Here is a 25,428-nt window from a genome sequence, read left to right as displayed (position 1 = left end):
AAAACTCCTATTAAGTTTTAGTGAATCAAAAGAAAAGTAATTACAAGAACTAAAGCAAAATATCATGTATTTTATAGAAGTCATTTATTTAACCATTTTATAATTGTAATAAGGATGAATGAAATAAAATGCATGCTTGAATGTAAAATTTGTTTGCATAATCAAATGTGATTAGAAATTTTAGCTGTAACACCGAATTAAAAATTGAATAAAATAGATAGAAATGTAGAACAATTAAAACCTTGACATATTCAAACTACTTTAAACTCAACACCCAAAAGTTTGAGGTGACCAGCTACATAGCTTTCTTTCAGTTTTAAAAGAAAATGGGACATACAAAAGCAATCGAACCACACAAATTAAAGCATTTATAAAGTAGTTGTAGCTAAAGACAGTTAGTGTTGCAAGTGTGAGAAGTGCATGAAGTTAGTCTCACATTAAAGAAAATAAGGAAGAGTGAAGAGTTTATAAAATGAGAGACTCATTAACTTAACACCTTAAGATTTTGAGTTAGATGTGGTGTCTACTCATCTTATGTTCTCTTGAACGTCGAGGCGGCCCAAGATGGTCAAAAGCTCCTCCTCATGATCTCCCAAGATAGTCAAAAGGTAAGATCAGAGGTGCCAAGATCTGAGTTGCCAAACAAAACAATTATGAGAACACAACCATTAGGCCCATCAACTTTACGTGTCACTTGATAGTTAAAAATCATTAAATTATGAAATTAAAATAACTTTAGCTTTAATTCAACCATTTTCTGTCAATTGACAATAAAAAAGTATTTCACTATCCAAAAATAAAGATTCATGCATCAACTCCTATAATCACAATAATAATAAAATTTTGTGCTCATTTTAAATAATGTATACTCAATATTCAAATGATTAAGAGTTATTCATTCTTTGTATTTCATATAATAATTAGCTTATTGCGGTTTTCAATACAATAATTCATAATACGTAGTAATTAAAAGAGTTACCATTATTAGTAGATTCATAACTAAAATTCAAGACATGTGCTGCAGGCATAATAATGTTAATCGATTTCATGTATTTATTTAGAAAGATTATTAAAAAGAAATTCAAACAATTGACAAGAACTGCTTTCTTCTTCTTCACTATTTCTAACTTGAACAAAAAAAAAAAACTCTGCTTATTAGACATTTAAAATGAATTGACGACTAATAATTGTGTCGCTAAGCCGTGAAAATTTAAAGACAAACATAGTTAATTGGTGGAGCTCATTTTTATCGGCGAATATTGCACGGGCTTTAAATAATTAAAGGTAATGTACATTTGGATAATTAATAACTAAAAGCAATGATTAACTAACTTTGGAAAATTTTTACAACAGAGTAACAGAAGGAATTTTATTTCATTTAATAAAAATTTTGATTTTAATATCTTAATATCATTATTTTCTTAAAATTAAAATGAAACATGGCTAGGATATGACTCAAGTTGAAAGTATAAATTTATAACCTATATTATATTGCATTTTCAAAATTTGGAAGTATTCCATATTATAAGGACTAATTAGTTCACTCTACCATACCTTTTATATATAAATTATACACAATTATTTAGAAAGAAAATTAGATTGTCAATTTAAAAAGTTCTAGAATTAATTATAGGGAGAGTAAGATATAACTCTAACTGGTTAATTAAAATTCGAACAATTAATTATTCATGCAAAAATTGAAATAATAATAATAATAAACCAGTATGGTTAGATTTGTAATATTATGAGATAGATTATTTGAACTAACCTTGCAATATGGAATATGAGCAATTTTGGGCCAATCTGAACCTGTCTCCTTATTGTACCTTACATATAATTTGGGACAATAAGATATCTGTAAATATTGAAGATTATGAGTTTGATCCATGTTGGGAAGAGATGACAATTCTTTACACCAATAGATATCAAGTTCTTCAAGGGAGGTCATCGGCAACCTTGTGGGCAATGATTTTATCCCTGACATGCTTATACTCAAATATTGCAATTTAGTAGCTCTTTCAAGCCATTTTGGTAAAGCATCCAGGTTATTTGATCCAGTGATTGAGAATAATTGAAGGTTTAAATTATTTACCAACACATGTTGCTTTCCTTCTTCCTCTTCATCCTCAAAATACACCAGCTTATTACAAAAAAGAAAGACCAGCTTCTTTAAAGTAGTCAAGCGACCAACAGCACTTGGTACGTACACTAACCTTGAACATTTGAAAAGATACAAGAATTTGAGTTGTTGGAAGCGCCCTATATTCATTGAAGACAAACTTGTAATTTTGATATCCGCCAAAAGCAAATATTGTAGATAGATGAGTTTGTTCATGTTTTTGGGAAGTTCTTCAAGGCTGTCACAATAAAGGCGCAAACTCTGCAAACTTTGCAGCTTACAAATGGAATCAGTTAGCTTTTTCAAACTAGCACAATTTCCAAGATAGAGATATCTCAAGTGCTTCTTCATTCTGGCAAAGCAATCATCAGGAAACGAGCTCAATTCCGTATCTTTTGTTAGGTGCAACACTCTCAGATAGTTGAACTTGTCGGAGGTCCATTCTATCGATGCTTCTTGTTGCCCCTCTTGCACAACGGTTCTTGTTCTGCTTGACTCTTTCATTGTTAATTTTGCAAGATCATGTACAAGATCATGCATTTTGAGATTTTTAAATGCCATCGAATTTCGAATCTTGGGAAAGTAGAAAGAATCTTCTTCATCAATTTGAAGTAAAGATGTTGAAACAAGCTTTTTAATATATAACTCTCCAATATCTTCTGCATCTTCCTCTTCGCGTGTAGGTTGGAGGAGTCCATGAGCCATCCACAACATAATCAACTCAATAGCCACATATTCATAATCTTTTGGAAAACAAGAGCAGTATGAAAAACATTGCTTTAGTTGTGGTGGCAAGTGATTGTAACTCAATTTGAGTGATGGCAAAATGTCAGTTTCTTCTTGATCGAGATTCCACACCTCACTATCCCTTATTTTTCTCCACTCATTTTCATCATGGCATTTTGATCTAAGCAAGCAACCCAAAGTTGTTATAGCCAAGGGTACTCCTTTGCATCTTTTAACAATTTGCTCCCCAATTTGCTTTAGCCTTGGGTACTTCTCTTCGTCCTTCTCTTCTTGGAATGCACATTTTGCAAAGAGCCGCCAACATTCATTCTCAGGAAGTCCTTCTAATTTCATTACAAGATTACTCCCCACAATGTCAGCAACTTTTCTACTACGAGTGGTCACTAGAATTTTGCTGCCTTTGTCACCACCTACTTCTAACAAGTGATTTCTCAATTCATCCCATTTGTTGTGGTTTTCATTCCAAACATCGTCTAACACGAGTAAGAATTTCTTACCATGTAACGTTTGATTGAGAAGAGATATCATATATTCCAAACTAGAATTTGCATCCACCACATTCTCTCTCTTTGAGGCCGCATGAATGATTCTTTGTATTAGCTTCTTCACATCAAAATCATCAGAAACACAAACCCACATTAATGTATCGAAATGCTCATTCACTTGGGTATCATTGTAAACCATCTGTGCAAGTGTAGTCTTTCCCAAACCTCCAATCCCAACAACTGAGATCACATCAATACCATTAGCTTGTGATTTTTGTGTCATCAATGAATTTATAATCTTTTCTTTTTCTTCACGTCTACCACACACACGGAAAGACAATGAAGAAGCAGTTTCTCGCCATGGTAAATTGTGCTCCATAGCTGGAGTGTTGACATGTTCAACTATACCCAACTTTCTCCCTTCTCTTATTTTTTCATCCATTTTCTGTTTCATATCTTTGATTTTGTGGGCCATCCTGATGCGAAATGCAAGTGGATTACTTGTGTATGAGAAGAATCGGCGAACCTCCGTGCTAGTGCTTCCATACATTTTGACCACTTCATTAAGTTTTGCTTCATACTCTATTTCATCTAATATGTCACCAGCATCATCAAATGCCTCTCTGAGTTGCTTCAACCACTCATCTATACTGCGGTTTATTGCTTGCTTGTTCTCAGCATCTATGAGATATGCATTGATGGTTCTCAAAGAACTTTCAAACTTTTTTACATCATCTTTAAGACCACATGCCAGAGTAATCTCTTGGAATGATTTTGTTGCTAAATTGGCCAAGAGTGTTGATGCCACACCAGAAACAACTTCAGACATTGAAGAATCAATGAGTGGAACCTTATGGTGATAAAAAGTAATGTTAGAGGCCAAGAAAATATATATATACATATATGTGTGGTGGGTTTTCTGATAGCATTGTTTTGGATGGCTAAGAATGACCATGTATTGACTGACAATCTTTAAATGCTGGTTGATTGAAAAATATGTTAAAAGGGGAATGTGGTAAATGACAATCTTTAAATTTAAAATTTGCTTTAAAAAAAAAAGTATTTTAACGTGTGCCGTTGAAATAAATTGGAGAAAACAGGCCTCGAATAAAATTACTATTTACCATACTGTCTTTTAATACACTTTTCAATCAACCAGCATTAACAGTATATTGATTACCATACATATCATTTGTTGTAAGATTATTTGTCAATTAACATATGGTCATTTTTAGCCATCTAAATTAATACCACCAGAGAATTTTATATATATGTATATAAAACAAACTATCAAGTTTTCAAATTATCAAAGCCTGAAGTTTGCTTAGACATTTTGGTTGAATAGCAGTGTATAAGTAACGAATTCATCCAAAAAAGATATCATCCCAAAAGCATAGTTCAAACCTTTTTGTTTTAAATTTTTTCGAATCTAAAACAAAATAATAGATATTTTAATAAATACTTAAAATGGTCCTTGAAATTAGTATCATACATTAAAATCATCTTTAAAATTTTAATTACACCAATTAGGTCTCTAAAATTGATAAGAATGCATTATATTAATTCTTGATCCGTTTTTTATTAACATCGCATTCACATAGAATATTAATGACACATATCATATCATAATATATATGGTCACGTGTAATAATATAATAACAGGTTGGTTAATGACACGTGGTATCTTAATGTGGACGGTTATACTACGTGTTACAATATTATTTGTTCATGTGTTAGCTTATGTCACGTGTAACAATACTATTCGTTCATGTATCATTCGCTATGTCATCATCATTGCGGATGCACAAATTAAATTGATCCTTGACTTTATGCTAAGTGAATTATTTTAGTCTCTAAAATTAAATATTCTGTACCATCTCTTCATGAGTTTTTTTTATAAATTTAAAATTCTCAATATCTTTGAATGGATTAATTTTAATAATATTTTTCATATATTTTTTAAATACAAAAACTTTTATAAAATATTTTTAAGATTTTAGTTTTAGTTATCTAAATTTTTTTATAATAATTTAATACACATAAATTTTGTAATATATAAAGATATTATTTAAATAAATGAATGATATGATTGATTAACACACATTTTTTATTTTCGTCTAAATATATGTGTGTTTTTCATAAGAAATTAAGAATTAAAATAAATATTTTTTATTTTTTCAATTCTTATAAAATACACATTTTTAGACTAAAATAAAAAATATATTTTATACTCAATCAATCAATATAGCTCTTTTATTAATAACATAATTTTATATTACATAATTTTATATTACAAAATTTATTGATATTAAATTATTATGAATAAAATGTGTATGGTTAAAAGTAAATTTTGAAATTTATAAAGAAGAATGATAGAGGATCATTAGAATTTATTATCTTGGTCAATAATTAGCTATTAATGTTTAAAAGTACAGTGTGGAATAAAGGAGGTTGATAACTAAAAGTAATAACCAAAAACAATAAATTCTAATGATTCTCTAACATTTATCTTCTATAAAAATACTTGTATTTAAATAACTTATGAAAAATTAAAGAATTAAAATTAGTGCATTTAAATATATTAAGAATTTTAAATTTATAAAAAAATAAAAAAATTATGAAAAGACTAATTTGATGTACGACATTTAATTTTATGGACTAAAATAAGTCTTTTTTTTTTTTACCAAAGATAGAAGACTCGAACCCGCAACCTCTTAATTGAGTATAGGGAGACTATGCCATTTGAGCTATAACTCATTGGCGGCTAAAATAAGTCATTTAGTACAAATTCAGAGATCAATTTAATGTATCTGCAATTAGGGGTGGCAAACGGGCTTAAACCCGCTGGGCCGGCCCGCGTAACCTGCCAAAAAAGGCGGGGCGGGTTGAAAAATTGGAACCACCAAATAGCAAAAATCCGCCTAACCCGCACCGCTTAAACCGCGGGCTTTGGCGGGGCGGGGCGGGCTTAGTTTTTTTTAGTGAGGGGGTATTTTTGCAATTTTTTTGCCAAAACCTAACTTCCCTTAACCTAACTTACAAGAGTATGAAGATAAAAATTGAGTGTTTTGGATTATGTTTATGTTACTTTGAAGACAATATTTATAATTATGTTTTGGATTATGTTTATTTTGCTTTGGAGAGAATATTTATACTTACGTTTTGGATAAAAACTTGGTTTATAATTATGTTTATTAGATATTTTATAATTACAAAGACTTTAATGTTTGTGAATATAAAAATATAAATTTTATGCCTTTAGAAATTATAAATTTATTAATATGGTTGTGCAATTATATATATTATTTAGTAGTTAATAGTAAAAAAAAAAAAAGAGGAGCTTTGGCGGGCTTAACCCGCCAGCCCGCAGTTAGGCGGGGTGGGGTGGGATTCTAGGACCGCCTCACTAGGTGGGGCGGGACGGAGCGGACTTCTGGCGGGACGGGACGGACTTCTCCGCTTGCCACCCCTTTCTACAATGATGATATAATAAATGTCAGTAGATGAATAATATTGTTATAGATGGCATAACCATCTACGCCATCATATCATATGTCATTAACTGACCCGTCATTATGCCACGTGTTATTAACCAATCTGTCATCATACAGTTATATATAATCAAACCATAAGGTAACATATATCACAAGATTTATATATATTATCAATTAATGTCAATACATTGTTAACAAAAAAGATAAACTAATGTATGTGGTGCTGTTTTATCAATCTCAAATATATAATTGATGTAACTAAAATTTCAAAGATAATTTAAATACACAATATCATTTTCAAGTGTACGGAAAAAAATCCCTTTTCAAAAGCAGTCTCAAAATTCATAGCATAACTGAACTTATTATCTGATTGCTCGCAATAATTTAACCTTCGACCAAAGGGCAAAGATATTAAAACAAATCCCTGTCCAAATTTCATCAACAAATTCAAATGTTAATATAAAACTGGAAGCAATTAATAATGATAATAATTTATCTCTCAAATTTTAGTTTATGTGTAATTTATCCTATTTAAAATGTGCTATCCAGTATTTTACCTCCGGAGGAAGAGACTATTTATAATTATAAGTAATTTTTACGGTGTTTTGAAATGATGTCTGGTTTGAGTATTAACTTTGATAAATCTAATTTGATTCCGGTTAATTGCGAGCGAGAGTGGTCACAAAGGATGTGTAGTTTGTTGGGGTGTAAGAAAACAATGTTGCCAATCAAATATCTTGGTATTTCTTTGAGAGCAAATCCGAAATTGGTCAAGACATGAAAATCTATTATAGACAAAGTAGAAGAGAAATTCAATCTGTGAAAAGCCAAAACGATTAATAAAGCTGGTAAGCTGATACTCATTAAATCTGTACTTAATAGTCTGCCGGTTTATTACCTTAGCTTATATAAGATACCCAAAACAGTAGCAGATAAGTTGATATTTTTACAGAGGAGGTTCTTGTGGAGTAATGAAGACAGAAGGAATGGGGTACCTTCGATGAGGTGGGATATTGTGCAAGCTCCAAAACGTTTTGGGGGTTTGAGCGTGGGCGATGCAATGCTCCGGAATACAGCGTTATTGTTCAAGTGGTGGTGGCGATTTTCAAATGAGGATTGCCCATTATGGAAAAAAATTGTGGCTCCTACAATGACTTGAATCCAAGTGTCCTTCTTTCTTGTCAGCCGGTTCCTAAAACAAAGGGTCCGTGGAAGGACATTTGTCAGTTGCAGATAAGAGAACAACAAGCGAGAGATAAGATGGTCGGAAGGTTATCATTAGAGCTAGGAGATGGTAGAAGAATTCGTTTCTGAGAAGATAATTGGCTACCATGTGGTGTGTTGCAGGATGTATTTCCAAGGCTTTTCTCGGTTTCAAACCAAGTCGGATCTGTAATAGGGGATTGTGGGTTATGGGATGGGTTGGAGTGGATATGGAACTTTTATTGGAGAAGAGTAATATTCCAATGGGAGTTAGAATTAGTTAATCATCTTCATGAAGTTTTACAATCTGTCAGGTTAACAAGTGAGAGGGAGGACAGAATTATAGAACTTTGATAGATTAGGAGTTTATTCTACTAACTCATTTGTGCAGGTCTGCAGGCTGAGACTCTCTCGGAGGACATTACGAGTTATAGTTTCACTAGATCTATATGGAGAGAACTAGTACCACCAAGAGTTGAGCTATTCACCTGGTTTGTGTTAGTTGGTAGGATCAATACTAAGAAAAGATTGATTAGATTGAGCATTATTAATCACAGGGATATAATTTGTGTTTTATGTAAAAAAGAAACTGAGAATGATTTTCAGTTATTCATTGGCTGTGAATTCACATGGCAGGTGTGGTGTGCTAGTTAGATGCCTATAATAAACTTGGTCTATTCCAAGAACCATTAAGCAACACTTTGAGAGTTGGACAGGAGCTCCTGTAAGAAAATATGAGCGTAACAGCTAGCTGATTGACTTTTTTGCTATCATTTAGAATACGTGGTTGGAAAGGAATGCCAGGATTTTCAGGAATCAAGAAACAGGTGTTGCGGAAGTTATTACCAAGTCGATTAGGAGCTACAAAGAGTGGGTTGACTTTGTTCCGTCTAATTGTTGATGGCAATGTCGAAAATAACTACGATTTTTTTTTAGTATTTGTATTATAATTCTAACTTTCTAAATGCTTCACTTTACTGTGTTGAGTTTTTATTTTAAAAAAATAATGTACATCTAATATAGTTGATGAAACATATATGTAAAGGGACAGTTTGAAACAAAAGTTTTGAAAGCCAAACCAATAATCGAATAAGTTAGAGATTTAAAAATTCAATTGAATTTAAATTATGTGGAATCGAATTTAATAAAATAATTTTTTATGTTTTATTATTTTTAAACCGTTAATCGCTAAAAACCAAATTGATTTGACAGATTAATCGATTGTTTGACCCTTTTTTTTTGTTCTTTATCAGTTCATTGCCGATCAATTTTTATCTTGGCTGAATTGATTCGAGGATCGGTCTTGATTAATCAGACTGATTTCAATTATCAGAACAATAGTTTAGAAAACACAGACTAATTTTTTTTGAACATCTTAACAACTCCAGGAGATTAAATTGCACATTTAGAAAATTTACGATATTATGTTTTTTTTCCTTCATGATTTAGTATAAGTCTACCATTATTGATATTATTAATTTATTTTTTAGTACTTAATTTTCATTACTTTTAAAACAATTAAATAAATGGTGGAAATTGAAATATAACAAAAGAAGCCGCACGAGAAGGTCAGATCTAAATCCTTACATATGAAGTAAGACTGAAAATTAGAAACTAGAATAAAAAATTCAGATCTAAATTCTTGTTTTGAAGACTAATCAATATATCATACCTCCTGACGTTGCTGAAGTGTGATTAAAGCCAAAGAACATCAAACAACAGCTTATATATTTTGCAGCTAAAAAAGAAAAAAATTTATTATTAGAAACTTGTTGCATTTGAGAACTACACATTGAGCTGAGTAAACTCAAAAAAATAAGAAATAAGAAAAAAACCTTCAAGTAGTGAAAATTTTGGTTATTGCTTGCTTGGACTCTCTTGTATTAGTGGATGAGCAACGAATTTATTGAAGAAGTGAGCAATAATGGACAGAGAGATGAGAAGTGAGTTATACGGATAGATTTTTTTTTAGATTTTTTATGTATGGTCATTATTACAACTAGTATAAAACCTGCGCGGACCAAATATTCCTCCATTAACATATATGATATTTATGTTAATCTTTTAAATAATATAGTTGATAAATAATGCTAAAACTATATTTAGACATAGGAATCCGATTGTATGTTTATAAGCACAAATTTGCTGTTATATAACAAACATATATAAAAAAAAAATCTAATTTTTCATTAATCAAAAATTAATAACCCTTCACAATAACAATTTGGTCATGCCCATCTGACATATGTACTGTATTAAAAATTAGAGTAGAAATTAGCGAAATTTATCACGTGTAGAACCATTTAATTATGGCTCACGCGCTAATTAATCTATTTTGTTATATTTATGTATGGTTTACTTGTAAAAAATTTATATTTTTTATTGAAAGAATTAATTTACTTAAGATACACAAATTTAGTGGTTAATCTTTGTTATATTATTGGTGTTTAATTTGGTTAAAAAGTTAATATTAATATTTAGAGTGGTTAATTTTTTTAATATTTTAATTAATATTTTTTTATCATTTCTATAATTTTTTTTTCAATTTATAATTTTAATAACACATTTTAACTAAAAGTCAATAAGAGCAGCGTCGATAAGTCAAGCACGAAGGAAAGCAAAGGCTTCAAAGCAACTATAAAAGTCAATTTTCTTATCATTTAAGCAACTATACAAGTATGAGGCTGATTTATTCAAAAATTCATAATCTAAGACGTGTTTGAGAGTTTTGACTTTGAATTCAAAAAGTCATATTACGAATGTATGATTTTAAATGAGTCAGTCGATTTTATAAAATTTATATTAGATCTGACGATTTTATAATTTAAATCTTATTACGATTTTACATTTTATGTATTAAATTTACTTTTTTTTACTTAAAATCTCGATTTTCTTTAACTTTTTGTGAATATATCATATGAAAATCTTATATTGGTTAATTTTTTATTTTTTTTATTATTTTAATTATCTTAAGTTTGTATAACTATTTGAGATTTTTTTGTTTTTATAATATATTAGTTCATTAATAAGCACTAACTTATTTATTGATTTAATTTTTTATAAATTAAATATATGTAATAATATTCACGTTGATAAATATATATCATATTTTAATTTAAAAATCTTGGATTTAAGTTTTGTATATAGTGCTTTTTAATTTATTATATATAGTGAAAAATATTTTAAAAGAGAAAGTTATATAAAAAATCTCTCTTATATTCCTATTTTAGTAGAGATATATGTCCGGCCCTAAGGCATTTGCTTAATTTGTGTTTTTACTTTTATTTTTTTTAATTTATAAAAGAAACAAAAGTATAAACGATAAAATTGTTTTATTTTCACATATTCTTTTACAAAACTTTAAAATAAATAACACTAAAAACTTAAAATACAAACCAAACAAAATATTTTCTATGATTTTTTTCTTTAGACATTGCTAAGGAATTTATGTTGTTGATCTAAAATCCTAGTTGGTTTAAAAATAATATTTATTAAAAAAAAACTGATTTTTCTTTTGTTGTCTTTTTTTTTTTTTGGGTCAAGTTTTTCTTTTCCTGCTGAAGAGAGGAACTTATTAGTCCAACTTATATATGCTGTTGGGCTTTCTGAAATATCTTGTTCCTAATATGTTCTTTATATTCTTTTCAGTTATGGTCAATTCTTTATTGGACAATCTTTTCGATATTGGTCCTAAGGGTTTTTTTGAACTTGTATTGGTCCTAAATTTCGATATTGGATCAATATATTAAATCTTCAACAAAAGCCCATATTAAGGCCGAGGTTTTGTATTATTTTTTTAAATATGGTAGTCGTTGGGCTTTCTGACATATATTTGTCCTAGATTTGATATTTATTGTTTTTATAGTTATGATACACATCTGCTGGTATAGCCACACCAACACAGTTGAGCCCCATGATAATGCCCTACACCGATCAAGGTCAGTTAATAGAGGCGACAACCTAATGTGCACCCGAGAGTAAGAGGTATCCAGAAATAGAATGTCTCTGATGATCTGTATGATGTAATCTTTGGTGTAACACAGTAAGTGCTCGTTCGTCAGGTACTCCTCCAACTCCCCACAAACAATATTTTAAAACCAAGTAAGATTAACAATTCACTTATTTTACGACTGTCTATCATGGGGCCCGAAACAAACTTCTAGTAATTCCTGATAAAAGTCCTCAATAGATCGCCCATTATAGAACTGTTCCCATCCATCGATGCAGTCGCTGACTGGATCTCCATCAATGTTGAGTTCCAACTGATACACCACATTATGAAGGGTGATAGTCATCTTCCCACATGACAAGTGAAAAGTGTGTACCTCTCGATCAAAGCAAATATCAATGGTCCCACTCTAGCATATACGCTATATGCTCAAATTTCGTGCTCGTGTAAGGTGTGACCTAATCTGCTCGGATGGCTGCTGTAGTAAGTTTCTTCTTGTACGCAAGATTTGAGGCACCTACCAAAAAATCAATGAGTCAAGCACAACGGAATCCATAAGTAATAAGACAAATTTCAAACTATGAAACAGATAAGTTATAAAGTATACCATTTGGCCTAATCTGCCAGCAATGTAGTCGATCGGATCTCGCCTATAAAAGGTATTCTTATACTCTAACATATTTTGCGCCATGAAACTACAATAGGATAGAATAAATTAAAATACAATAATTTTAAGTTAACTTATTTTTTATCAAACATATTTAAACTTAATCTAACTATCTAAACCATAACATATAATTTAACCCTAAACTATAATCAGTTCAACTGAAATAGTAATCTAAATAAAAAAATAATTTAAAATAAACTAACTTATTCTCAAACCCAACTGCAATAAATCTAAAAAATCTAAATACTTAGACCATAAACTATAATTTTACTCTAAACCTTAACTAGTTCAATTGAAATAATAATCAAAATTAATTTTTTCATTAACCAACATAAACTAACTAAAATATCTAAATTAATAATACATGGTAGAGCAAATTAACTATATGATCTAATTATCAAACTAAATAATTATCAAACTAACTAAAATTAAAAACTAAAAACAAAACTTAATCTAACTAAATAAACATGTTAAAATCATAAAATAATACAATAAATTAGATTGAAAATAACTAGAAGAATAAAATTATATGAAATTCTTAAAAATGCTAAAAATAAAGAGTCTAACAAGAAGAGAGGATGAGAATGTGGAAGGATGAAAAAGTGAAACGTGAAAAGTGAAAAAAAAAAGTTCACAGATTTTATATTTTGGCGAACATCTTTAAAGTTCGCCAAGGAGGCGATGAACTTCATACAATACATAAAGCTTGCCGAGGGAAGCGACAAACCTTGTGAAACCATCAAGGTTCGCCGAGGGAAACAACGAACTTCCCCCTAATGCCAAAAAAAAAAAATTTCGAATTTAAAATTCGATTAATTTTTTTTTTAAAAATAATTTTTTTATTTTATATAAAAATATCCTTTATATTTGAGTTTAGTTAACTTTATATTTAAACTCTTTTTTTATATGTTTTTATTTTCTGTTTTATATTTAGAAGTTTATAAAAAATAATAATAATAAAAATAATAAAATTACTTTTTCTATTCTCATTTTATATATTTACTTTTTTTTTCCCTAAAATTCTAACAACTGAAAACACTACAAATAAAAATACCAATTAAACTGCCCCTAAATTTGAGATAGTTTTCATGACAGTAATATGCAATGGTGGTGTAGCAAATTAGAAATTAAACTCCATGCTATTGATCATAACTAGATTAATATTATTGTAATTGCTAATATGTATCTTGTCTTTCTCATCAAAGAAGCATTAATAAAGCGATGTTCATCTACTTTGCAGATATACTACCCAAGGAAATAAAATAAAATGTCATTTTTTGTTATGGAAAATGAAACCACATATAACATGTAATTTATAAAATTTAAAAGCATATTTCAAGCCCCTGAAATATTTAATTTAATTTATTTGTTTTTGTAAAGATGACCAAAATAAAGTAGTTGAATATAAGTTTGAAGAATATTAGAGGTACATCAAAATTTATTATTTTTGGTTATTAATTAGCTATTAATGTTTAAAAGTGTAAGTTAAAATATGTTGTTAAATTACTAAACTTAAAAAAATAAGTTAATGGCTAAAAATAATAACCAAAAAATAATAAATTTTGATAACAATTTAAAATTTCTTTATAAATTTTTTACACTGTTAAATTTGTTTAAAATTTTTTAAACAATAACACCCAATTAAAATTTTTTTTGGTGACTCAATACTTTAAAGAAATTTAGAATAATAATTTAAACTTTAACATATCAAACTTCAAACTGAATACTTGTACATGCATAGATTTTGTTCAGTTTTAAAAGAAAACAATTATAAAAACACAACCATGCATGAGGCAAAGACATTACACAAAGATAATGCTATTATTATCTTTTTTTTTCTTCTTTTTCTTCTTTATCAACTGGCAATGATTCAAGGCCTTCATCATCATCATCTTCATCTTCATGTTCAATATCTTCAATATGCATGCAGAGCAATCTGCAATAATTCAAGGCCAGTATTAGACTAGTGCTTATGAAAATAACTTGAGCTTTAATTCAACCATGCATATATATACTAAATATAATTAAATTGTTTTATAATTTTCAAAATTTGAAAGTATTCCATATTATAAGGACTAATTAGTTCACTCTACCATATCTTTTATATAAAAATTACACACAATTATTTAGATAGAAAATCAGATTGTCAATTTAAAAAGTTTTAGAATTAATTATAGGCAGAGTAAGATATATAACTCTAACTGGTTAAATAAAAATCCAACAATTAATTATTTATGCATAAATTGAAACAACAACAACAACAGTGTGGTTAGATTTGTAACATTATGAGATAGATTATTTGAACTAACCTCGCATTGTGGGATATGAGCAATTTTAGGCCAATCTGGTCCTGTATTCTTATTGTACCTTGTATATAATTCAGGACAATAAGATATCTTTAAATATTGAAGATTATGAGTTTGATCCATGTTAGGAAGAGATGACAATTCTTCACAGGCAACAATATAAAATTCTTCAAGAGAGGTCATCGGCAACCTTGTGGGCAATGATTTAATCCCTGTTGTCCTTATTCTCAAATATTGCAATTTAGTAGCTCTTTCAAGCCATTTTGGTAAAGCATCCAACTTTTCTAATCCATCGATAAAGAATACTTGAAGGTTTAAATTCACATGTTGCTTTTCTTCTTCCTCTTCATCCTCAAAATTCACCAGCTCTTCACAAAAAATAAAACCCAGCTTCTTTAAAGTAGTCAAGCGACCAACAACACTTGGTACAGACACTAACTTTGAACAGTTGTAAAGATACAAGAATTTGAGTTGTTGGAAGCGCCCTATGTTCATTGAGGACAAACTTGTAATTTCCATCTCTAAATGCAAATATTGAAGATAGATGAGATTTTTCATGTTTTTGCAAAGCTTTTGGAGGCCGTCAAAACCACGAAGGCTCAAACTTTGCAGATTTTGCAGCTTGCAAATGGAATCAGGGAGCTTTTTCAAATTACGACAATTTCCAGCTTGCAAATGCAAATATCTCAAGTGCTTCTTCATTGTGGCAAAGCAATCATCAGGCAACGAGCTTGATTCCATATATTTTGTTAGGTGCAACACCCTCAGATAGTTGAACTTGTCGGAGGTCCATTCTATCGATGCTTCTTGTTGCCCCTCTTGCATAACGGTTCTTGTCTTGCTCGACTCTTTCATTGTTAATTGTGCAACATCATGTACAAGATCATGCATTTTGAATCTTTTAAATGTTATTAAATTTTGGAAATCAAAGTAGTGGTAAGGATATCCTTCTTCAATTTGAAGTAAAGAAGTTGAAACAAGCTTCTTAATATACAACTCCCCAATATCTTCTGCATCTTCCTCTTCACGTGTAGGTTGGAGGAGTCCATGAGCCATCCAGAACATAATCAACTCAATTGCCATGTATTCATAATCCTTTGGAAAACAAGAGCAGTATGAAAAACATTGCTTTACTTCTGGTGGCAAGTGATTGTAACTCAATTTGAGTGATGGCAAAATATCAGTTTCTTCTTGATTGAGATTCCACACCTCACTATCCCTTATTTTTCTCCATTCATTTTCATCATGGCATTTTGATCTAAGCAAGCAACCCAAAGTTGTTATAGCTAAGGGCACCCCTTTGCATTTTTGAACAATTTGCTCCCCAATTTGCTTTAACCTTGGGTACTTCTCTTCGTCCTTCTCTTCTTGGAATGCACATTTTGTAAAGAGCTGCCAACATTCATTCTCAGGAAGTCCTTTTAATTTCATTACAAGATTACTCTCCACAATGTCAGCAACTTTTCTGCTACGAGTGGTTACTATAATTTTGCTGCCTTTGTCACCACCTACTTCTAACAAGTGATTTCTCAATTCATCCCATTTGTTGTGGTTTTCATTCCAAACATCGTCTAACACGAGTAAGAATTTCTTACCATGTAACGTTTGATTGAGAAGAGATATCATATATTCCAAACTAGAATTTGCATCCACCACATTCTCTCTCTTTGAGGCCGCATGAATGATTCTTTGTATTAGCTTCTTCACGTCAAAATCATCAGAAACACAAACCCACATTAATGTATCGAAATTCGCCTTCACTTGGGTATCATTGTAAACCATTTGTGCAAGTGTAGTCTTTCCCAAACCTCCAATCCCAACAACTGAGATCACATCAATATTATTAGCTTGTGATTTTTGTGTCATCAATGAATTTATAATCTTTTCTTTTTCTTCACGTCTACCACAGACACGGAAAGGCAATGAAGAAGCAGTTTCTCGCCATGGTAAATTGTGCTCCATAGATGGAGTGTTGACATGTTGTTCAACTATACCCAACTTTCTCCCTTCTCTTATTTTTCCATCCATCTTCTGTTTCATATCTTTGATTTTGTGGGCCATCCTGATGCGAAATGCAAGTGGATTACTTGTGTACGAGAAGAATCGGCAAACCTCCGTGCTAGTGCTTCCATACATTTTGACCACTTCATTAAGTTTTGCTTCATACTCTATTTCATCTAATATGTCACCAGCATCATCCAATGCCTCTCTGAGTTGCTTCAACCATTCATCTATACTGCGGTTTTTTGCTTGCTTGTTCTCAGCATTTATGAGATATGCTTTGATGGTTCTCAAAGAACTTTCAAACTTTTTTACATCATCTTTAAGACCACATGCCAGAGTAATCTCTTGGAATGATTTTGTTGCTAAATTGGCCAAGAGTGTTGATGCCACACCAGAAACAACTTCAGCCATTGAAGAATCAATTAGTGGAACCTTATGGTGATAAAAAGTAATGTTAGAGGCCAAGAATATATATATATACGTGGTGGGTGTTTTCAGGTAACATTGACCGACAAATAATCTTGCAACAAATTATACATATGGAGAATCAATGTATTGTTAATGCTGGTTGATTGAAAAGTATATTAAAGGGAAGTTTGGTAAATGACAAACTTTAAATTGAAAATTTGCTTCTAAAAAAGAAGTATTTTAACGTGTGCCATTGGAATAAATTAGAAAAACAGGCCTTGAATAAAATTACCATTTATCACACTTTTTAATACACTTTTCAATCAACTAGCATTAACATTATATTAATTACCATACGTATCATTCGTTGTAGGATTATTTGTCAGTTAATATATGGTCATTTTTAATCATCTAAAACAATGCCACCAGAATATATATATATATATATATATATAAAACAAACTATCAAGTTTTCAAATTATCAAAGCCTAAGGTTTGCTTAGACATTTTGGTTGAATAGCAGTGTATAAGTAACGAATTCATCCAAAAGATATCATCCCAAAAGCATAGTGCGAAGCTTTTGGTTTTAATTTTTTTGAATCTAAACAAAATATATAGATATTTCAATAAATTCTTAAAACGTCTTGAAAATTGGTGTTGTATATTAAAATCATCTTTAAAATTTTAATTACACCAATTAGATTCTTAAAATTAGTAAGAGTACATTACATTAATTCCTAATCATTTTTTATTAATGGCGCATTGACGTGAAACATTAATGACACGTATCATATTATAATATGACCATGTGTAATAATATAATAACGGGTTGGTTAATGACACATGGTATCTTAACGTGGACAGTTATACTACGTGTCACAATATTATTTATTTACGTTTATATCACGTGTCACAATACTATTTATTCACATGTCTTTCACTATATCATCATTGTAGATGAACTAATTAAATTGATCATTGACTTTGTACTAAGTGATTTATTTTAGTTCCTAAAATTAAATGTCGTGTATCAAATTAGTCTTTTTCATGAGTTTTTTCTTTTTTTTTTTGTATATTCAAAATTCTCAATATCTTTGGATGCACTAATTTCAATCATATTTTTCACATATTTTTTAAATACAAATGCTTCTATAAAATAATTTTAAGATTTTAGTTTTCATTATCCAAATTTTTTTCTATAATAATTTAATACACATAAATTTTGTAATATATAAAGATGTTATTTTAGTAAAAGAATTATACGATTGATTAACGCACATTTTTTATTTTCGTCTAAAAATATGCGCGTTTTTCATAAGAAATTTAGAATTAAAATACACTTTTTTTTTTTCGATTCCTATAAAATACAAATTTTTTGGACTAAAATAAAAATATATTTTATAACCAATCAGTCAATATAGCTCTTTTATTAATAACATAATTTTATATTACAAAATTTATGGATATTAAATTATTATGAATAAAATGTGTATGATTAAAACTAAATTTTGAAATTTATAAAGAAGAATGTTAGAGGACCATTAGAATTTATTATTTTGGTAAATAATTAGTCATTAATGTTTAAAAGTGTGGGTTAAAATATATATTGTTGGATTATTCGACTAAAGAATGTTGATAGCTAAAAATGATAACCAAAAATAATAAATTTCGATGGCTCTCCAACATTTATCTTCTATAAAAATACTTGTATTTAAACAACTTGTGAAAAATAAAAATTGAAATTAGTGCATTCAAACATATTAAAAATTTTGAATTTATAAAAAAAAAAAATTATGAAATGACTAATTTGGTGGACGACATTTAATTTTATGGACTAAAATGAGTCATTTAATATAAAATCAAAGACTAATTTAATGCATCTGTAATGATGACATAACAAATATCAGTAGATGAATAATATTGTTACATGTGGTATAACCATCTACGCCATCATACCACCTGTCATTAACCGATCCGTCATTATGCCACGTATTATTAACTGATCTGTCATTATACTATTATACATAATCAAACCATAAATAAAATAACATGTCACTAAAGACTTATATCATCAAGTCATGTCAATGCATTGTTAACAAAAAAAAAATATCAAAAACTAATGTGGTTCTGTGTTGCCAATCTCAAATACATAATTGGTGTAACTAAAATTTTAAAGATAATTTAAATACACAATATCATTCTCAAGTCTACTGAAAAAAAAAAAGAAAAAACATAAAAATCCCTTTTCAAAAGCAGTCTCAAAATTCATAGCACAACTGAACTTATCTGATTGCTTGCAATAATTTAACCTTCGACAAAGGGCAAAGATATTAAAACAAATCTCAGTCCAAATTTCATCAACAAATTCAAGTGTTAATATAAAACTGGAAGCAATTAATAATGATAATAATTTATCTCCCAAACTTTAGCTTATGTGTAATTTATTCTACTTAAAATGTACAATTCAGTATCTTGATGAACTTGTCAAATAGTACAAGAAAGATATTTTATTAATATTTTGTCCAAAATTAGTTTTTATTTTGTCAATATATAAAATATTAAAAATACTTTTGCATATTAAAATTAGCTATTAAAATTAATTATTATGTATTTATATATAAATATATGTATAATTTAATTTATTTTTAATATGTATTTTATATTTCAACATATATTCTATCTTGATAACTAATTTTAATTTAATATACATCTAACATAGTTGATAAAACATATATATAAAGGAGCAGTTTAAAACAAAAATTCTAAAAACCGAACCAATAATCAAATCAGCAGAGTTAGAGGTTTAAAAATTCAATCGAATTTAAATCACGTTGAATCGAATTTAATAAAATAATTTTTGATATTTTATTATTTTTAAACAGTTAATCGTTAAAAATCAAACTGATTCGACCAATTAATTGATTGTTTGACCTTTTTTTTGTTTTTTATTAGTTCATTATTGTCGATAAGTTTTTATCCTGACTGAATTGATTCGATGATTGATTCCTCAATTAATATTTCAGTTCTCAGAACAATAATTTAGAAAACACAGAAATTAACATCTTTTTTGAATCTTTTAACAACTCCAGGCGGTTAAATTGTACATTTAGAAGGTTTACGATATTATATTTTTTTTTTTCCTTCGTGATTTAGTCTACCATTATTGATATTATTAATTTATTTTTTAGTACTTAATTTTCATTACTTTTAAAACAATTAAATAAAACGGTGGAAATTGAAATATAAGAAAAGAAGCACGAGAAGATGAGATCTAAATCCTTACATATATATATGAAGTAAGACTGAAAAATAGAAACCAGAATAAAAAATTGAGATCTAAATTCTTGTTTTGAAAACTAATCAATATATCATACCTCCTGACGTTGCTGAAGTGGGATTAAAGCCAAAGAACATGAAAGAACAGCTCATATATTTTGCAGGGAAGAAATTCCCACCAATGAAATGCTAAAAAAAAAAAAAAAACTTTTATTAGAAACTTGTTGCATTTGAGAACTACACATTGAGCTGAGTAAACTTAAAAAAATAAAAAATAAGAGAAAAAACCTTCAAGTAGTGAAAATTTTGGTTATTGCTTGCTTGGACTCTCTTGAATTAGTGGATGAGTAACGAATTTATTGAAGAAGTGAGCAATAATGGAGTGATGAGTTTTTTTTTTGGACAGAAAGATGAGAAGTGAGTTATATGGATGGAAGAAATTGAAGGGTGTGTAATGGGGGTAACATATACTTCAATTACTGGACCTAATCATCCACTATTTTCTATTTTTAATTCAAGTATAGTGCAGTAGTCTATAATGGGGGTAACACGTCTTTTGTCCCTTTCCAATAATCTATTAGGGAAAATTAACTAAAAAGAAAACAAAAGATTCTTTTCTTTTCTTTTCTTTTTCTTTTCCTTTTGGTGTCTATCTTCTCTTTTACTTTGATATATATGTATATGAATAATACTATATAATTAATAAATATTATCATTTTCAATAAGCATTTAATTAGTAATAATTTGTATTTATATTTATAAATATTTTATATACAACAAACATATAATTTATAATTTGCCGATGTTAAGTGTCAATTCTCTTGTAGTGATCCTAGATAAATAATAATGACGAAAATCTTAAAAATTATAAACATTTCTCTATATATATAATTGATGTTATAATTACTGTATAACTTTGTCAACCTAAAGGAAAATAATATTTTTTAATATTTAAAAATATTTTTTATTTAAAAAAAAAAATGTTGCAATAATATAAAATATATAATTTTAATTTTAGTAATACTACTATAACCACCATAATAATAATTAGGAAAAGTATATGAAACCAAGAGGTTACCAACCAAAAACTAAACAAAATCACATTAATTTATATTAATAATTAATTTTAAATTTTTTAAATTTAAAATTTTAAAAATTTAAAATTGATTAAGTAAACCTAATTAAAACCTATAAAAACCTTCCTCTTCTCTCTCACATTAACCTACCCACCTCCAACAATCACATATACAGACCTCTCTCTCACTGTCAGACTCTCTCTGCCTTCCCACCGCGACCCACTCCTCCGATCGCTTCCGCTTCCAGCCCGAACTGTCTTTACCAGATCGGGAGCTCGTGATATCTCAGTAATGTTTGCACCACTAGATCCATGTGTATAACGAGCAAGAGCCGAAAGATCGACATCCTTCGAGATTGGTGACTTCCTCAAGCACGCCTTGAAGATCTGGAGACGTGAACTCTCATCCAGTAAAAGAATGTATAAATTTTTAGAGACTAATTTAAAAAATAAATAATATTTTAAAAATAAATTTGACCATTTACTTAATTTTTATTAAAAATTTTCATGCAAATATGAATAAAGCATTAGAAATTGAATAAACTAACCTGGGATATGAGCAATTTTTTTCAAATCTCTAGACCTGTCTTCTTGTTATACCTTGCACTTAGTATAGGACAATCATCTATCTATAAAAGTTGAAGATTATGGAATTGATCCATGTACTACAAGAAATAATACCAAGTTATTCAAGAGAATCACTTGGAAAGCATGTGGAAAATGATTCCATTCTTTCTCCCCATATTCTCAAATAGCACAATTTAGCAGTTCCGTAAAGCCAATATGTAAGAACTGCGAATAATTAATCGCTTAATTAATTAATTAATTTAATTATTTAAAATAGGATTTAAAAATTTAAAATATTAATTAGAAAATATAAATATGATATTTAAATTTAATAGATTTTTTTGAATTGGAAAATATAATTTTTTGTGAAAAATTACGTAAAAATATGTACCAATAAATTGGTCGGCAGTACTGGCTTAAATCTATCCAGTACTGCGGTGAGAATAATAAAAACTGTAGAAAAATTTAGGAAAATAATCAAAGTTAAAAATTGGATAATAATTTTAAATGTTTGGTCCAAAATTAAGACAAAACGGACCAAAAATACTAACGGGTTGGACCCAAGTCCAACTTTTATATATATATATATATATATAATGTTTGGTCCGAAATTAAGTCAAAACAGACCAAAAATACTAACGGGTTGGACCCAAGTCCAACTTATATATATATATATATATATATATATATATATATATATATATATATATATATATATAATATATATATATATATATATTATATATATATATATATATATATATATACTTAAGTGAAGGCCATTCAGCCTCATTCATCATCAAACACAACCCACACCAGTTGAAAGTGAGAAGGGAGGAAAGGGAGAGTGTCACTATTCATCCTCCATTTTTGGTGGCCATAACTCGAGCTACGGTGCTCCGATTCACATGCCGTCAGTGGCTACGCGAAATTCTCGCCGAGCCCGTTAGTTATATTTAACTTGTGTAGGTAAGATTTCGAAATTTTTTCTCCTTCCTGCAGCCCTAAAAAATTCGTAGGTTTTGGTTTTTGGTGAATTTTTGTGTTTTGATTGATTAGGTGGTTTCTAAGGTTGGGCTATTGGTAATTTATATGGTTTTAGTTAAGTTCTTGCACTTGTTGGAGTTGATTTGGAGCTTGGAATGTGAGTTGGTGATTAGAAGCTTGTTTGGACTCAAATTTGGTGTTGGGTGCATATTGGGAATCGGCCAAGATATGATTTTGATTTTTTCTATGTAATATATAATATTTCTGGACACTTAAGCTAGTAGACTTTAGGATAGGATTGAATTGATTGTTGGAAATTGTTGAATTTGATAATGTATGATGGTGTTGTTGATTTTGATGAATTATGATTTTGAACTTTGAAGTTATTGTTGAAATAGAGGTTAAAATTGATGATTTTGAGTGTTGATAATGGTTGTGAAGTTTATTGATATTAATAAATGTTGATATAATGTCTTGTGTGGATTAATTGAGAATTTGAGGAAGGTAGGTGAGAATTTTTGGAGGAAATTGGTAGAATTGTATGTCAATAGGTTGTGGAATGAATTGGAAAGTATATAGACATCATTTAGGCTCATTGGAACATTTTTAGGTGTAGATATTTGGTTTTAGTTGTGAATTTTGGAAGTTGAGAACCTTGTTAACTTTTTGGTAAAAACCAGTTTTTGGTGAATTTTGACAGATCATAACTTGAGCCTCTGTTTTTGAAATTTGTTGAAATTTCTTTTAAATAAAAGTTCATTTAAAGATCTTGTAATTGATATAAAGTTTGATGAAAATAGATTTTTGTAGAGGAAGTTATGACTGTTTAAAATTTGGTGCAAAAAAATGAATTCTGCAACTTTGAAATTTTTCTGAGTTTGGTGAGGGTTGCGTACACGACATGGTGCACGCAACACGACCAACCTATTCGGGATGAAAATTTTGAGTACGCAAGGCACTGCATGCGTACGCAAGCCAGCAGACTTTCAACCCTTGCGTATGTGACATAGTGCACGTAACTCGACCAAACCATTCGGCTTGGGCATCTCGCGTACGTGGACACTGCATGCGTATGCGAGCTATTCAAAAACGAACCCTTGCATACGCGAACTTTAATACGTGACACGAGCAACCCATTCGAGTTGGGCATCTCACGTACGTGAGCAGAGGGTTGCGTATGCGACCACCCCTTTTTCAACAGCATGCGTACGCGAGACCCCTGTTTTGCTGAAAAATATTTTCTCTTTGTTTTCAAAGGTTTTTCTACTTTCCAAACTTCCTTTAAAGGCTGATTTAGAGTATTATCTAATAATTAGGTTCTAATATCGTTAAAGATAAGTTAGTGAATTATTTTAGTGAATTTCTATATGAATTTAGAAAACGGAGTTTTAGGTTTCTGGAGTATTGAGGATAGAATTGTTGAGTGAGATAATGAAGTGCTGTATGGATGATTAATGAGATGAGTTGTGGAAATTTGTGGATTACTAAGGACTGAAAAACAATTTCTGAAACCACTGATGTATTAATTTTTAATGAGATTGTTGAGACGCTATGCGCCTGGCAAGGACGGTTGTTAATCCCGTTTGTCGAGATCGCGGCAGCGGCATAAAGACGGTGGTTAATCCCGCTTACATTGAGATGTGAGGTCCGTGGAAAGAGTATCCCTCTCACATTCCTTTGGAATCACTAGAGTGTGCAGGTACTATATCTTGGACCGTGTTTCGGGTACGATATCTCGAGGGGTTCCCATTCTGAGATCGAAGGGTGACATCTCTATGGAGATGTGTCAAGTTGGTAGTTGAACCAACAATGTGATATCACAGCCAAATAGGACAGGTATTCATCATGTGCATTTTCTATCTGTTTGCTTGCTTTGCCGACCTGAATTGATTGCCTAATTGTATAACATGATTATTTGCTTCTTGAATTTCTTGATATACATGCTATACTTGTGTTTTACTTGCATTGTTATTACTTGTGTTTTCTGTTGGGATTGAGAAGGTTCGGAAGGCGGTGGCGATGGGATCGCATGGCGGTTAGACTGGCGAAAGCTGTGGGACAGCAGAAAACTGCTAGATTAAAAATTCACTAAGTTAGACTCCCTTATTTCATTATGGTTTTTAAAGAAATGGTTTTAATTT

At 29.7% G+C, this 25,428-nt stretch overlaps 2 protein-coding genes across 6 annotated transcripts; both read right to left on the bottom strand.

The window, feature by feature from the left end:
- Positions 1-224: 224 nt before the first annotated feature.
- On the bottom strand, positions 225-10,029 carry LOC112726482 (putative disease resistance protein RGA3). 4 transcript variants are annotated; one of them, XM_072208558.1, is made up of 5 exons: positions 9,884-10,029; positions 9,721-9,786; positions 7,841-8,037; positions 1,769-4,201; positions 225-630 (listed from the first exon to the last, which is right to left on the bottom strand). In XM_072208558.1, exons 4-5 carry the CDS (start codon positions 4,178-4,180, stop codon positions 583-585), a joined length of 2,460 nt encoding a protein of 819 aa, XP_072064659.1. In that variant the 5' UTR covers positions 4,181-4,201; positions 7,841-8,037; positions 9,721-9,786; positions 9,884-10,029; the 3' UTR covers positions 225-582. The 4 variants fall into 4 exon arrangements, 3 of the variants coding, with proteins under 3 accessions (XP_072064659.1, XP_025631666.1, XP_072064658.1); XM_025775881.3 differs by lacking the exon at positions 7,841-8,037; XM_072208557.1 differs by lacking the exon at positions 7,841-8,037 and having other exon boundaries at positions 1,769-6,824; positions 9,884-10,027.
- A 4,313-nt stretch (positions 10,030-14,342) lies between these two features.
- LOC112726481 (putative disease resistance protein RGA3) lies at positions 14,343-21,187 on the bottom strand. Of its 2 annotated transcripts, none has more exons than XM_025775880.3 (4): positions 20,947-21,187; positions 20,757-20,847; positions 14,974-17,406; positions 14,343-14,600 (listed from the first exon to the last, which is right to left on the bottom strand). In XM_025775880.3, the coding sequence occupies exons 3-4, from the start codon at positions 17,383-17,385 to the stop codon at positions 14,580-14,582; spliced, it is 2,433 nt and encodes an 810-aa protein (XP_025631665.1). In that variant the 5' UTR covers positions 17,386-17,406; positions 20,757-20,847; positions 20,947-21,187; the 3' UTR covers positions 14,343-14,579. The 2 variants fall into 2 exon arrangements, with proteins under 2 accessions (XP_025631665.1, XP_025631664.1); XM_025775879.3 differs by having other exon boundaries at positions 14,974-17,375; positions 20,947-21,165.
- Positions 21,188-25,428: the final 4,241 nt, after the last annotated feature.

The sequence above is a fragment of the Arachis hypogaea genome, chromosome 12, assembly GCF_003086295.3.
Source record: "Arachis hypogaea cultivar Tifrunner chromosome 12, arahy.Tifrunner.gnm2.J5K5, whole genome shotgun sequence".
Taxonomy (NCBI): Eukaryota; Viridiplantae; Streptophyta; class Magnoliopsida; order Fabales; family Fabaceae; genus Arachis; species Arachis hypogaea.
The sequence above is the reverse complement of the archived record's forward strand: the minus strand, read 5'-3'. Positions and strand labels throughout refer to the sequence as shown.

What these genes read in the sequence shown, in the direction of transcription:
- LOC112726482 (XM_072208557.1), bottom strand. Translation starts at nt 4,306, where the DNA reads ATGGTCATTCTTAGCCATCCAAAACAATGCTATCAGAAAACCCACCAC. An exon ending in CTCATATTCCATATTGCAAG is followed by an intron (nt 631 to 1,768) that starts GTTAGTTCAAAT and finishes TTGGCAACTCAG; the next exon opens with ATCTTGGCACCTCTGATCTT.
- LOC112726481 (XM_025775879.3), bottom strand. Translation starts at nt 20,811, where the DNA reads ATGAGCTGTTCTTTCATGTTCTTTGGCTTTAATCCCACTTCAGCAACG. An exon ending in CACTTCAGCAACGTCAGGAG is followed by an intron (nt 17,376 to 20,756) that starts GTATGATATATT and finishes CAATGGCTGAAG; the next exon opens with TTGTTTCTGGTGTGGCATCA. An exon ending in CTCATATCCCACAATGCGAG is followed by an intron (nt 14,601 to 14,973) that starts GTTAGTTCAAAT and finishes GAATTATTGCAG; the next exon opens with ATTGCTCTGCATGCATATTG.